At 40.7% G+C, this 14,536-nt stretch overlaps 1 protein-coding gene across 9 annotated transcripts in view; it reads right to left on the bottom strand.

The window, feature by feature from the left end:
- Nucleotides 1–8,406, bottom strand: part of LOC308054043 (uncharacterized protein C8orf48) — a 97,465-nt gene extending 89,059 nt beyond the window's left edge. For 3 of the 9 annotated variants that reach the window (XR_013923916.1, XR_013923917.1, XM_080366195.1), the window contains exons 1-3: nt 7,712–8,366; nt 5,844–6,074; nt 3,513–3,635 (exon numbers count right to left, since the gene is read on the bottom strand). Coding sequence is in view for 6 of the 9 variants with exons in the window: in XM_080366195.1 (XP_080222321.1) it covers nt 3,513–3,635; nt 5,844–6,045 (325 nt within the window). In the remaining 3 variants the exon portion in view is untranslated. The other 6 variants (XM_080366194.1, XM_080366191.1, XM_080366193.1 and 3 more) reach the window with 6 other exon arrangements.
- Nucleotides 8,407–14,536: the final 6,130 nt, after the last annotated feature.

Below are 14,536 nucleotides of genomic sequence, written 5' to 3'. Positions count from 1 at the left end.
AGCTGTGGAATTTTGAAAGGAAAGTGATTATCCCTTCAGAAATGCAGTCGATGTGTATAAAGGGTAAGTGGACCTCTAGTTAAGACTAAGCAAAGCAGGAATCCGTGAGCTTTGCTTTACGGACAACAAGGAAACAATGTGATTTAAGGGCAACTACCACAGTTCAGAATCAAGTGTTGTAAAGCAATTTGTTCCTCCCCTAAAAGATGATGTATCAAATTGGCTAAAGAAAAAGACATAGTGATAGTTTATAGACAGATGAATAAGAATTAACATTAATTTAAAATGCAATTTAACCAAAAAAATTTCTTGGGTAGGATTATAAACATTTGAGTTGAAACCACCATTTCAGTCATCAGGTCATTTTCCTTACAATTGCAATGTAGAATCCCTATAAAACAGTGAAAATCATGTGCCACTACTGGGTTTAATCACACCAACAAAAACAGTGGCATATTCATTTATACTGGACACAGAATGAATAAAAAGATTTAAAAGTTACTATTGTAGGGAGGAAAAAACCCACAGAACAAAGCATTGACATATACCAAGTTGAGTACTCAACTTAGTAAGTAAAACACAAGGGGTTTGCTGAACGTTTTGTAACAATTTAATATCAGTCTAATTCACTTAAGTTTCTCCTGATATATAGAAGTGGATTTTAATTAAGATTCGGTTTCTAATATTGCACTAATTGTGTGGTGCCATATACCCACTCATTTGCACCTACAGATATTAGAAGAAACACCAGCAAAGAGAACAGCAATTTTTAAACCTGACAGCATGACCAATTTCAAAAAGTTATTGTTTAACATCAATCCATGTTTAACAAAATAAGCTCAGAAGGAAAAAAAATCAAGGACTATAATTTTACTGAAACAAGAGCAAAAAATTATGGCAAAAGTCAGCACACAGTTGAGTTCTGAATACTCAGCCTTTAACTGCACAAGGACTATTTACACTTTCAGATTTTCTTCTAGGTACATGTGGTTCACCTGTCCTTCAGCTGAAAGGAGAGAGGTACATACAAGAGGGTCTAAGCACCCAATTTGGTGATTGGTTTTATTTCTTGTGATTTTCACATATTCCCTCCCTTCCATCTTTGAACTAGACATGCTCAAAGGCTCAATCTTGTGCTTGTGGTGGCAGATTTAAATGCCACTGCATGTCTGTCTACAGTGAATCCCTTCTAGTGCCAATTACTGTTCCAGAAGTACATCTAGCTGATGCTTGTTGCCCCGAATCCTGCATTCCACATCCTCTTCATTGGAGAGGAATAAGGCAGGAACAGGGGACAAGAACAGCAAAACCAGACACCAAAACAGTCATAAAGTCAGAGCCACGTATCATACAGCAGTAAGGTCACAAACCACAGAATACTTGAAAAGTAAAGCATAATAAACTGGACTAAGAAGCTGCTCTGATTACAGAAGCCCTCTGTGTACCAACAGAGATAAGCTAATCTCCATGTCTATATGCTAAACCCTGCTGTGTGGTTTATAACCAAGTGACCTACATAGATTTTGCTTTCTGTATGCAACTACATCTTTAAAGTATGACCTTTTGAATCCATAGGAATGAAGGAAGAAAAATAAAGAAAACCTATATTGACTTTCCTTTTCCTTTGATGTCTAACTTTGATTTAATAGGAAAATAGGCAGGCATTTTGTTGTTGTTATGCTTATTAATACTCTACTTTAAGAAGAAAAAATGTAGAACAGTTAAAGGAGATAACTGTAAGAGGCAGTAACTGATAACTACTTTCCAGAAAGATTTTAACCCTGCATCTCAAGATAACATTTTCATTATTATCTAAATTGTTTGTACAGCTGAGCACAGCAGTTCAGATTAACATGCTGACAGTCTGATCAACAAACACACTGTTTGAAGAACTCCTGCAGGTAAAACAAAACTGATATAAACAAACTGAACTTTATTTTGTGATCTTCATGTTGATAGTGGTTGGAAGCACTGTAACAGCGTACCTGAAAAGCACTTAGCACCTAAGATGAGAAGCAACAGGACAGGCAGGCAAAACACAACGCATCAACCTATATATCAGCACAAGCTAATGAAATGGAACTGGCTACTCAAGACTGAGTGACCACGCTGACTCTCCTCGCCCATCCAAGTCCATACACCAAAGGCAGAACGTTCCCTTGTGCAGAACTATAAAAGTCTGAGATTAAGAGAATAAAATCTTCCCAAGTGTAACTTTCAAGGGAAAGCTCTGTAGAGATGGAAGACTTCCTCAGTGTTACACTGTTGTTTATCATTCATTCAATGAATCTGAACTCCATCAGGTCCTTTTCAATTTCTCTATGAATCAAGTGGTCACAAGATTCTGATATATTTTAGGAAGACTATCTCAGAGGAGCTTGCCAGGAGAAGCCTCCCTACTACAGATGAGATGATCTACATTAACTGTCTTCTCACTTGACTACGCGGCAGTCTTGGAAAGCCATTAATAGAAGGGTAAATGCTGAAGATGAGTCAGAAACTCATAACATTGACTCACCACTGTTGTGAATGAGCTATACAACCAAGAATAGCCTAAAAATGATCCTAGGTCATGTTTTCCCATGTTATATGGACGGTTTGAGGATGTTTGTATGCAAATACAATGCCATAAAGTAACTAGGCAGGAGGATCTCCCAGGTTAATATCTTACAGGTGACCTACAAAACTTCTGAGTTAGTTCACTTTTCATATACACACAGACAGGAAGATTCCCCTTCTGCTTCAATTATTTTTTGCTCAACTACAGCTTTCTTGCTCTTTTTTAAAATTAAAAATAGTATCTCTGACCCACTTTTTAGAACGACTTAAGCAGGACTTGGATCCCACCATCTGCTCTCACCGTTGCTTGCATAACCAGTATATGCAAACAGCAACCTTCCTTCCTCCCTTTCCCTCTCCTCCTCCATACACTACACATCATTGTGTTGGTTAAAGCTGCTCCATTGTTCTTGCCAAAATTGGTGTCCTGCTGCCTCCCTCAGCTTGGGAGAGGAACTAAAACATGGCAAACAAGTAATTCCATAATTAACACAACGCATTAACAAGGGGAGGGGGAAAACATTTCACACAATAAATTCTGAAGTCTGTTTATTTTGGAGGGGAAAAAAACCCCAATCACACACCTAGTACCTGTACAGCTGAAGAGGAAAAGAGAAAAACTAAACAGTCCAGTAAAATTTTCATGATTACAGTTAAATTTAAAATATGGATACATTTTTTTAATGCATTTATCCAGATCTTGTCATAATGTATCACTAGGATAATGTCACTATGTCAGAAGCATCAGAGCCATGTGCGCTATGGGAGCCAAACTGCTTTCTGAGAAAGCATAAGAGAGGAACTGCATACTTAATTACCTGGTTCATTAAGCCAGGCTAATTACCTGGCTTAACTTTAACAGCTTGTATATAAAATTTAAGTCTAGTTAAAAGTTTACACCTCCTTTCAAAAGGAACAAGAATTATTACCGCTACTGAAGTTACTGAACTCACCAGCATGAGTTTTGATGATAAATTTGTCTTGCTGAATGCCAGCTTCTTTATTTTTTAGATCAATCCATTTTCCCATGACGCCTCTTTCTGTAGCTGCAGAATCCGCTACTTCAGAATGTTCATCTGCAATGAAAAAAGGTAGCTTTGAACATACATTGTAAAGAAAGCAGGACTGCAGAAAAACAAAGCAGGAGGCAAATAATCCATTCAAAAGTGACAGTTTTCCCTGTCGAGGGAAAAGAAACCCCAAACCACAGGACTACGCAGGTATCGGTGACTTTGGGGTGAAACGCTGAGCAAGCTTCTGTCCCACAAAGTTCTTATCTTGCTCATTTCTAATCACGCTACTGAACAACAATATAGGATGCACTGAGAAAAACAAACTCCTGCTTACAGCTTGTTGTCACATTCAATTTTATCTGTAATGCTAACTTAACCTCAATCTATGTCCTCCCTCATGGAGCCCCATCACTTATTTTCAGCCTTGCACAGGGTCTTCACCTGTGGCAGTACAAATACCCTCAGGAGCTCAGCTGAACTGTTGCAAGGTACTGATCCAAGTGAAAAATCATGTGGGACAGGGGCAATAAAACATCCGTATCAGCTCCCTGTTCTCCAGCTTGTTCCAGTACAAGTCCAGTTCTGCAGAAGCTAAGGAAACACCAAAGACAGGAAAGCAAATAGCTGCAAAAAGACAGAAGACTTAAGAGGCCTGAAAAGTCACTGCCACTGACAGCAAGATGCATACAGCATGGTCCTACTTCCAAATACTGAGGACACTCAGGAAACACCTGACCTCTCTACTTTGTTTTCAGGATACCAACAGCAAATTCAGTGGGTTTATACAAGGAAATTGTGTGTCCCTACGGGGACACCAGCATGACAGGTTTTCTATAGCTTTTATTATATATATATATGCTGTTCTCTGTAAGATATATACCATAGAAAGCAATCAATTTCCCAAAATATTTTTCTATGAAATATTCCCTAGTAGTATTCAGAAGACTCCATAATTTTATGAAACATTAACCTTGTAAAGATAAAAAGTGGTAATACTTATTAAAAAAAACCTCTACGCACACAGCAAGGATTCCTCCTAGCATGCACTCCTTGACACCAGAAATAATGATTTCAATGGTTAGACATGCAATAATTTAAAAAAAACCTGTTATACCCCAGAAGCAAATGGTTTATTAAAACCTATAAACTGTAGAAAAGCAAAACTGTTAAATCCATTAGACGATGTTCAATTGTATCAATGTAGCATAAATTGACGCCAAGGCAACGATCATCCTTTATTCAGATTTCTGAAGCACTGATACCTAATGCTATATTCTGTGCTACAATAAACAGGGTTTACTTCATGTAGATTTGATGGCAAATTTTGTCCAGTATTGTGGGGATTTCATGCCTAAACAGTATTTTAAAAGGATTCTTAACAATATTACTGCAGAGTGAAAAAAAACCAACCAACAACCACCCACATGAACATGTTAGATAGATGAGGGACAGGAGGTACATCTCTAGTGGACTTGTCTATAGCAGGAAAAGAAACAGCTTCCCAATTTTAAAGTGTAGACAAGGCTAATTATATATTGGTGTATGCCAGCTGATCAAGTTGAACTGAGTAGAATCAGATTACAAGAGTAACAGCTAGTAAACATTAAAATATATTTTAAATCTACACTACTTTAAAAAATATATTAAAAGTACCATAGGTAATCTTTAAAGCTATAACGTTTGTATATGCTGACAAGCTCCCAAATTAAAAAGAGATTTTACAGAAATATTAATCTCTTCAAGTACTCACAATACTTGCCAGACTAAACTTGGAGAAAAGGAGAATGTATGAGAATGACAGAGAAACCCACAAAGACAAAAGAAAACCTAACATGACATTAAGAGAGTTAGCTTATGTCCTGCTGTCTGCTTCTTCATCACTCATCTGATACAGCCTTAAGATACTACCTAGCCCTCTTTTAAGATTTCAGGTCCTGAAACTTTCCCTGTGCCCTTGGAAAAATTATTTTACAGCCTGACTACTTTTTATACATGGTAACTCAGTCAAGATATCTTGCAGATTATTTTTTTTTTTACCGTGCCAACAGAATTTCAGCATCACAAGGAAGGGTTTCCACGACCAAATCATACCCTTCTGCATGTAGTTATCAGCAGATCCACAGAGCACATAACACAGATCTAGTCAGCATACTTTGCACAGCAAGAACACTGTACGCAAATCTTACGGTTTTATTTTTGCTGATTCAAGTCTCTGCTGCACTGATTTAAAGATGTGAAAGGTAGGTCTCGTGCATGGTAAGCTCCGCATACCTGCATGATTTTGGCCTGCTAACCTAGACACGCTGTCCAACATATCTGACACAGCAGACCCCTCTAAATCTTCTGTGGAACAATACGATTCAGATGGTTTGCTTTCCCACTGCCTGCAGGCTTCTTCCTCCTCGCTGAAGGACTCAAAGGTATCTTCTGCATAGTCCGAACCAGAGCTGCTGTAACTTCTGCTCAATTCCATTGGCCACTTTGTGTAGCTACCAGAGCTATCTGCTGAGACAGTTGTCATGGTGCAGCACAGCAAATAAAAACAAGAGCATGTAATAAATACATTTATACAGGAAGAATGACTGGATTACTTATAGCAATGGGGGACATATGGAGGATTACTACAGCTCGGTTCACACCCAATTTAGCCTCCACAACAGGTGAATGAAATAACTACCTAATCAGCACCCTACATCAAGGCAACACCCTTTAAAGCACTACTGCTGATCAAAGTAGTGCACATGCAGATCTGGTGGGTAAGCCTTCAGTAACAATTACCATTGACCACTAGCAATGAATTCTGAGCAGTGTCCCTTTCACATTTGTAGTGAATTACAGTAACACTTGGATAAAATCATTCATGAAAACAAACAAAAAAAAATCTGAAAACACCAGTTTTTCCTAATTATTAAGCCTTTTGCCACTCAGAAATGCAAACCTTCTTGTTCTGTTTAGATTTTGTCTAAATAATTAAGATGAAAACATAGCCTTTCATTAAGATGAAAACATAAGCCAGCTGATGCTCTCGAATGAGGGATCACACTCTCAATGTGAAAAAGAGAAAGTTCTCTAGATTCAAGCTCCAGGAACAAAACAGACCTAAGGTAATTCCCTATCGTGTAACTGATTTATTTTAAATCTTTGTTCTTACTTATTTTATCCTTTTTTTTTTTTTTTTTTTAATTAGGATGATGTGATGCCCCTTCTTCCTTTGAATTTAAGGACCTAAATAACTTTGTCCTGAATAATTTTGCTTCAATGTCTTCCCTACCCTCATAAACTACGGACAGTAAATGTATGGGCAATATCCCTCCAGAAAGATGCTTGCAGCAGTCAGCCATGGCTGCTTCATGAGAAGCATGGGAACCCCAGCGTGCTAACAGCAGGTAGACAAAGGCACTTCTTGTCATGCCTGAAACTCAGATATGCCACTGTACTTGGTGTTTGTTACCGGGGTTTGGGCAGCTTCGTTTTAAAGCTGCTGAGTTTGGCCATTTCCCTACTGAATATGCTATGCTGCCTGTTTTACATGCCATATTGCTGCCGAAGTCTTTCTGCCTGCTGTGTAAAGACCCTATGCCCCTTCAACAAATTCAGAACATCATTCCCAAGGCTAGACTTCCAAAACTCATCTGTTGCGCCAAATTTCTAGATCCAAAAGTTTCCTTTTTGTTTTAACACGGTCCCAAAAATTAAAGAACTGTTCTGACCTAAATTTTAAAGATTAATAAACTTTAAGTAACTCTTTTGTTCATTATTCACCACTGATTCAGGCTGGAGATTGGTTATTAGGATCAGGTCTACTGAAGAAAACAGGAAATTCAAGAAGAGAGTCAGTGTTCCAGCCCGCCTAAGGAGTCACAGCTGCATAAGCAGCACGGGGATGGTTGCGGAGCGAGATGAATTTCAGCAAGTAACAAGACTGGCTGAACTAGAAAGGCTTCATAATATCAGATATGACCGATACTAGCTCATTTTCACATTGAAAAATAGGTATTTGTTACAACACCAGCAGATAAATAACTTGGAAGCATTAAGTATACTTATAAAGAGCAAATAAAACATTTTTACAGACAACTTTAAAGCCCCATCTGCTATCATACAGCTTTTGTTCCTCGCAAGGCTGAGGTAATACCCACCTTCACAGATTGGCAGAAAGCGAGCTTAGTGCTTCAGTAAGGGTTCTGAAAAAGAGAAGCCACAAAACGGTTCCAATCGCTTTGCTAAGGATGGCTCTGTCCTACCGACACGGTGACAAACCCTTGGCGCGGCAGAAGGGGCTGCCGCGACATGTCACCGAGCTCGGGAGGCACCTGAGGGAACGAGGCTCCCCCCTCTCAGGAGGCACAGATGTAACACACCCCACTCGTGAAAAACCGTCACTTCCACCAAATTACTGCCAATTAAGATACTCTCCTCCGTGCGCCTTCAAGTTAAAACCCAGAGGCAACACAGGTGGGGTGCTGGGTTGTTTGTGGTGTGTTGGGTTTCTTTCATTTCACACTCCAGGCTGGAAAAAACGCATTTTTCAAACCGATTTAACACACGCTTCCACTGACAAATGCCTTTTTAGAAAACCCTACCGCGAACCTGGCCTTCAGGCTACCTTTTACCACACGGCCCGCCCCGGGCCCGGGCCCTCCCGCCAGCCCCGGGGCCTGGTGCCAGGACCGAGCCCGCCAGCGCCGCCGTCCCCTCAGCCGCGGTCCGGGCTGTGGCGGGCAGCCCTGCCCCGCCGCGCTCCGCTCCCGCCCGGAGCTGTGCCCTCCCGCCGGCCCCGGGGCGCCCGCCTCTCCTCGCAGCGGGGCTCCTTACCGAGAGCCGGCCCCGACCCGCTTCGGCACGGCCAGCCGCCCAGGGCGCTGCGCTGCCAACAGCAGCACGGGAGGGGGGCGGTCCCCGCAGCGGGCCCGACCCCGCTGGCGGCCCCGGCTCACCCCGGCTGGGCCGAGGGGAGCAGCGCGGGCAGCCCGGGCCCGGCGGCCTCTCGCCGGCTCCGCCTGAGGTACGGGGGCGGGAGGCCCGGCTGCCCTCGGCTGCGGCTCCGCCCCGCCCGGGCTGCGGGCACCGAGGGCCGGCGGGGCTTTGCCGGGGGTCCTGGGCGGCAGCGGCCGCCATCTGCCTCAGGCGCCCCCAGCCCCGCGGGCAGCCAGGGGCCGAGGGAGCCCTTGGTTAAAGCTCTGGCGGGCCGGGCCCCGCTGCCGCCGGGCGGGGGGGCCGGGCACGGGTGGGGTGGCGCGGGCCGTGGGGGGGGGTGTCCCGGGGGGGCGCCATGGCGGGGGCTGCGGCCTTGGGCCGGACCCTGCCACGGGGGTAAGGTGCAAGCAGCGTGTGTTTTAGGGGGTGAGATCCACCTGTAGCCTGAGGTCTAGTTTCAACAGGTTACATTGTGGATAAAACCGGTTCTTCTGTATACATATATGTACACATGTATATATTTATATATACACACATACCTTTAATGTTGCTATTTCAGGTTTTCACTCTTTTTATTTCAGTGAAGTCGTTATTTTTATCAAGAAAAGCTTATTCTTTAGTTCTGGGGTGCATAGCGTGGTGCATGTCTGCCACGTGTAAGTCACGGGGGGCTGTATCCTGACAAGCACCTCACGTGGTGTTTGGACCAACTGGCCAAGGTCTCGCCATCACTGAGAGCTCTAGGACACAGCTCTTGGCTTCCCTCCTGTTTGATGCAGCGCAGCACGGGGTGTTAGCAGCTTACGTGGATGGTGTTTCTCTTGAAAGAGACAACTCTGTGCTGCAGCTATACCTATCATATAAAGAAACTTTGGCCAGCATAATGAGATAGATCCGCAGTGTTGCAGAAGAGTAAATAAATGCATTGGTGCAGTGGAGTGTAAAGCAAAAGGATGTAAACAGGTCTGAGCACATATTCAAATGTTCTCGGATTTGGTTGTTCACTGCTTTCTGCAGACAGTGGAGTGCTTGGCGCTGGCCCTTTTCATCTAGCTTGCTTCAAAAAAATTAAAATAATTTAGATGTGACTAACATTTCTTTTACATTTGCCATCCATACAAATTATAGTAGTGGTCAGGTGTGCAACTGCAAATGGAAGGGGCAGTTATCCATACTGCTGGAGGTGGGAGTCAGCTGAATACCAATGAGACTTAGGCTGTCAAAACTACAGAGGGAGGAAAATGTGATTAAGGAACTATATGCTAGGTAGATCAGCAAAATCTGCATTGTGTACTAAACCTCTCCAAACCAAAGATTCACCTTTCGTCAACTGTTATATTTTCTTTCTCAGGAAAGTAATGTTGCAAACAAGCTAGCAAGCACCCAAGCTGAATAAGATCAGTATCTGGAAGAATCTAAGAGGTAAGCTGACAGTTTTCATGCTCTGGGTTATAAATGATGGTGAAATAGGGTTGGGAGAAGCATTACCTTTTCTTTAAAATTCTAATCAAGATGCACGGAATAACTAAGAATAACGCAGATCCTCACAGTTCCCACTAAATACCTCCCTGGCAGCTTGGTTCTTCATTATATATCATTGTCCATTTTTTTTAGTGGTAACAGCTGACATTAGATTATTGCTGACCTGGTTGGTATTTGAATTTATTCCCTAGAGGTTAAAGACTTTGTAGTTCCATGTTCTTGATCCTTTTTAAAATTCATAATTTTAAACCATGGAAAATATATTGTTCTATCAAGTTTATTTCTCTGACATTTATTCAGTGGAGAGTGTGATCCTAATATTAAAGGCTTTTGATTTGAAGCCTGGGATACACACATTCTTTTCACTGGTCTTCCCTAAACCAGGTCATTTTATCACTGTGGTTCCTCTTGTTGGGAAGTTAATATATTGAACAGCATAATTATTTGAACCAGGATTTGTTTTTAAAGGATTTGTGGGTGATAATAGATGGCTCAACCCAGTTGTGTCAGAAGGTATTACGATTTCCATCTGCTAATGTCATGGAATTGGTCCTATACAGAGCCATAAATAATATTATGTGAGAAGCAGTGACAGGCTTTTACTCCAGCTTGTCTCTTTATCATATGTTAAATTAAATTTAAACACAATTGCTGAATTCCTTTGTGTGGGTAAGTGCTTTTTGATGTCTCCTTCTATTAAAGTTGTAATATCCCTTTTAACCAGAGGGCTGCATAAGAATTCATACTTGCTAGGTATGTTTCTCAAATAATCATAATCTCATTAATGTTGCCAGCAGAACTAATTGGGCTGTCACAACGAGATTCAGTATCCAGTTGGAGAATTATGGTGTGAGGCCAATGGAATTACGCATATTCTGATGGTGGAGAAAGTTAATGTGACTCATTAATGAGATGCTCATAAGCATTATTCTATATGAAAGGCAGGTAGTTTGAGGTTGGCTTTTTTAACTCTGGAAATATGAAGGACAAATGCAAGAACTCTTAGGAAATTTCAAAGCATTTGTTGACAGTTCAAGATACAATAAGGTTTTCTTTATCAGCACAGACATTCAAAGTACTGCCAGGCAGCACCTAGACGCCATAAATCACTGATGAGAGTGGATAGTTTGAAAATATTACAAAGGAAATGCTCTAGGGCATGCAGCATCTCAGGAAGTCATCATTTAGGGCCTGCTGTATTTAAAATGGTCATTTCAGTTTCCATTAATTCACATCTCTAATTAGGAAATGGATTGATCTTTGCTTAAAGTTGCTGGAGAATGGCTGGTGTCCATGGCAGATCAGAAGTGTGCATACAAATTAAATGTTAAAACTGTCCACTAAGTTTCAGACAGAAAAAATTGTAAACCTATATTTATAGGTAGCCGTTCTTAATTATGCTATTGTTGGTAGTAGGAAACCACAATTAGCTGCATTTTCACTAGGCTTCATGGTGTGGAAAAGAAGACTAAAAATCTTTTGTGAAAAAAAGATGCAAACTGTCTCTTACTATCTTGTCCTTGGTCACAGTAGCATCTCTGCAGGCAGGTATGCTTTTGTCTTGGCCAGACTCGGTAACCACCCGGGGGAGAAATATCTAGTAAAGATCCTTTGTGAAGAGCATGACAAGTGTCTTTTTATGCCAAGCTTTTGTACAATGTGTTGCTTCTGTGAGATGCTGGAGAGTGTTTTATGCCTTCCCCAGCGTAACGTGAGGAAAGGTTGTCCTTAGGATGAGACACAAAACAGAAATTACCACTTGTGATCACAAAGCTGCATTCCAAGGCTTGGTATTAGCCTCAGTGCATAGGCTAAATTCCGGGTATCGTAACTGTCTTCCTAATGTTGCTTTGCGCTTTCAGCTGGACAAATATTGTTACTCACTGCGTGTCCTAACGTGGTGGTAAATAGAAAACATTTACCTTGCCATTTTTGGGTGCATTTCAATGCAAACTGCATGCATAGATTGCGGATTTCCTTGTGAGTCCTTTCTCCTTACAGTAGCAAGAAATTGCAATAACCTTGTGGGAAAACATCTGAAAATGCAATAAAGTTCCATTAGCCAGCATTATGAGATATCTGTTCATATACGTATGTACATATGTATTTCCATTTCTGTGGAAGCATCTGAGCTCTTCAACAGAGACATAAAGACCTGTTGGAGGAGACACAGCTGTGGGAGGTGCTGTCTGAAGAGCAGAGGAGACTGACCAGGCGTTTGAAAGTAGTTTCTTTCAGAGGAAGTAAAACTTGTAGTGGAAGAGAGTTAAGAATTAGATCCACTCTTGATTTCTCAGAGTACTTCACTTGGAATTGTCTGTCTGCTGACCCTAAACCTAAGATGGGATGGGACTGAATCTCTAAATCACATCTTTCACAATAGTCTTGATCTTTTTGTATCTGAATAGATTCAGTGCTGCTTACAACAGCAACTTGAGCATAAGAAAGTTCCAATGCAAGATCCTCTTGCTTTCAGAGGTGCACAAAGGTGGTGTTTTTTAAACTCAGTCTGCATCCTTGTATACATGTTTGCATCAGTTCATTTTAATTTTTCCCCATTCAGAGTTAGTTATTGTAGGTGCATTCAAGAAGATCCTTTAAATAATTGGGTATTTGAGGCCAGTGGTTTATCATTGTGCTTCGGAGGAACAAAGCATTCCCTTAGATGGATGGGTTGGGTTTTTTTCCTGAACATGACATGAATTCCTGTGAAAGAAGAGAGCTGGGAAACCCACAGAGTAAATGTTTGAGATTTTCTTCATTTTATTCTCTCCTTTTATAATTTTTGCTTAATGATTTCCTTGTGGACCATCCTGATGAATTCCCAGTGTGTTGCTGTGGGGAGAGCTTTCAAAGGAAAAGGCAAAGTCGTCATACACTTTCAACAGATCGATAGTAGACATATTAATCAGTTTTCTTCACTAATAGGTTGACTCTCTTGGGAATCTTTCAGAATTTGCTTCAAAGTGATAAATTGTTTTGATAGTTCAGAAAATGCCTTAATTTAGAAATTGCAGCTTTTCATATTGACATTGATATGATGGGTTTAACCCATCATATATCCATCTATTGTAAAAACACAGTGTTTATTTTTTCTTTCACCAGCTTTTGTGATATTAGTCGTTGCTGTATTGAAATGTCCTACATGTGCTGTAAGTCATATTAGCCAAGGCTTTTTCTGGTTTTCTAATTCTTTTATTGGTGGAATATTATTTCTACTGGAGAAGGTGAAGTGATTTTGTAGTTTGTTCAGAGAACACCATTTTGACATCTTTGTAATCTCCTCTGAAGGCAGGCTTATTTCTGAGAAATGTTGTGGCCTGGAAGAAGGAACATCAATGATGCTCGGAGCATTTCCTTATTGGTAAGGTGAGTTGTTTCAGGTGATTGTATTTTTGGAGAAAAAACTTCTGTCTTCCTTTTCTGGGACTGTTTGAGAACTCAGAAACTGGACGAAAATCTCAACTTGAGCAACCAGTTTCTGCCACTTAACTGTGTATGCATGTGTGTGCAGATGTTTGAGGACTTTAGTATCCTAGTCTAAGACAGACCTTCTCAATAAATACAGCCTCCATAACCTTAAATAGTGATTTTCATTGTATTGGTTAAGCTATTATATTCTTACCAGCAGCTTCCTTGAAACATGGCTGATGTTTCCAACTCCTGTGGGATAGGTAGCTGGAAGCAATCAGGCAAACCACTCGGTGCTTTGTGGAATGTTCCACTAGACTGTGTGTTCAATAATGCTGCAGCTATTAAGTAAATTTATCATTCCCTTCAGTGTGTGTTGGCTATAAAGAAATCACAATTGTAGAATTGATAACTCTGAAGTCCCATTAATAGATTGGACCTCATAGATGTAAATTTTGGTGTTTTTTCTTTGGTCTCCAATAACTACAGGCTGAGTGAGAGTTCATATTAGACACATAGGCACGCATATGCCTAAAATGTTCTTAAAAACCAATTAAGTATACATGTGGGAACACATTTTGCACTGACTCATATAATTTTGAAGAACATTCAAAACATTTAATTGCTCTCAAAAGACATGCAAAATGTCTTAGTATTAGTGTTGCCACGCTATAGGTGGGAAGTCAAAGGCTTAAAGAGTACATGACTCCTTTAAGGTCAGAGAGAATGACAACCAAGATTCCTGAATTCTAACAGCAGCACTTCTTTCTATGACAAGATACATCCTCTTATTTATTATCTTTTTCATTATTATCTTTTGATAATGAAAAGTTGTCTAATTGGTTATCATTTTGAGTGAATCACCATATCACAGCATTCTCAAGTATGTATGAGATCAGAACTTTAAAAGTCCTATGCTTTTTTCCCAAGTTTAATAAGCTTACTGAAGGATATTCATCAAATAATTATGCACCTTCTGAGTAGCTGAACCACCTACAGAGGGAGAAGATAGACAGCAGGAAGCTGACATTGAGTTTGGCAGACAAGTTAAACGACGTGTGCAGGGGATTTCCAGTGTCTGTGTATGAAAGAGGATTTTCAGCAAGTATCTCACAAATATTGCCAAATGCAGTTAATATCTTGTTATGTGAACT

Source organism: Falco punctatus (genome assembly GCF_963210335.1).
Source record: "Falco punctatus genome assembly, chromosome: 15".
NCBI classification, from domain to species: domain Eukaryota; kingdom Metazoa; phylum Chordata; class Aves; order Falconiformes; family Falconidae; genus Falco; species Falco punctatus.
This window is presented reverse-complemented; position numbering and strand designations above follow the sequence as displayed.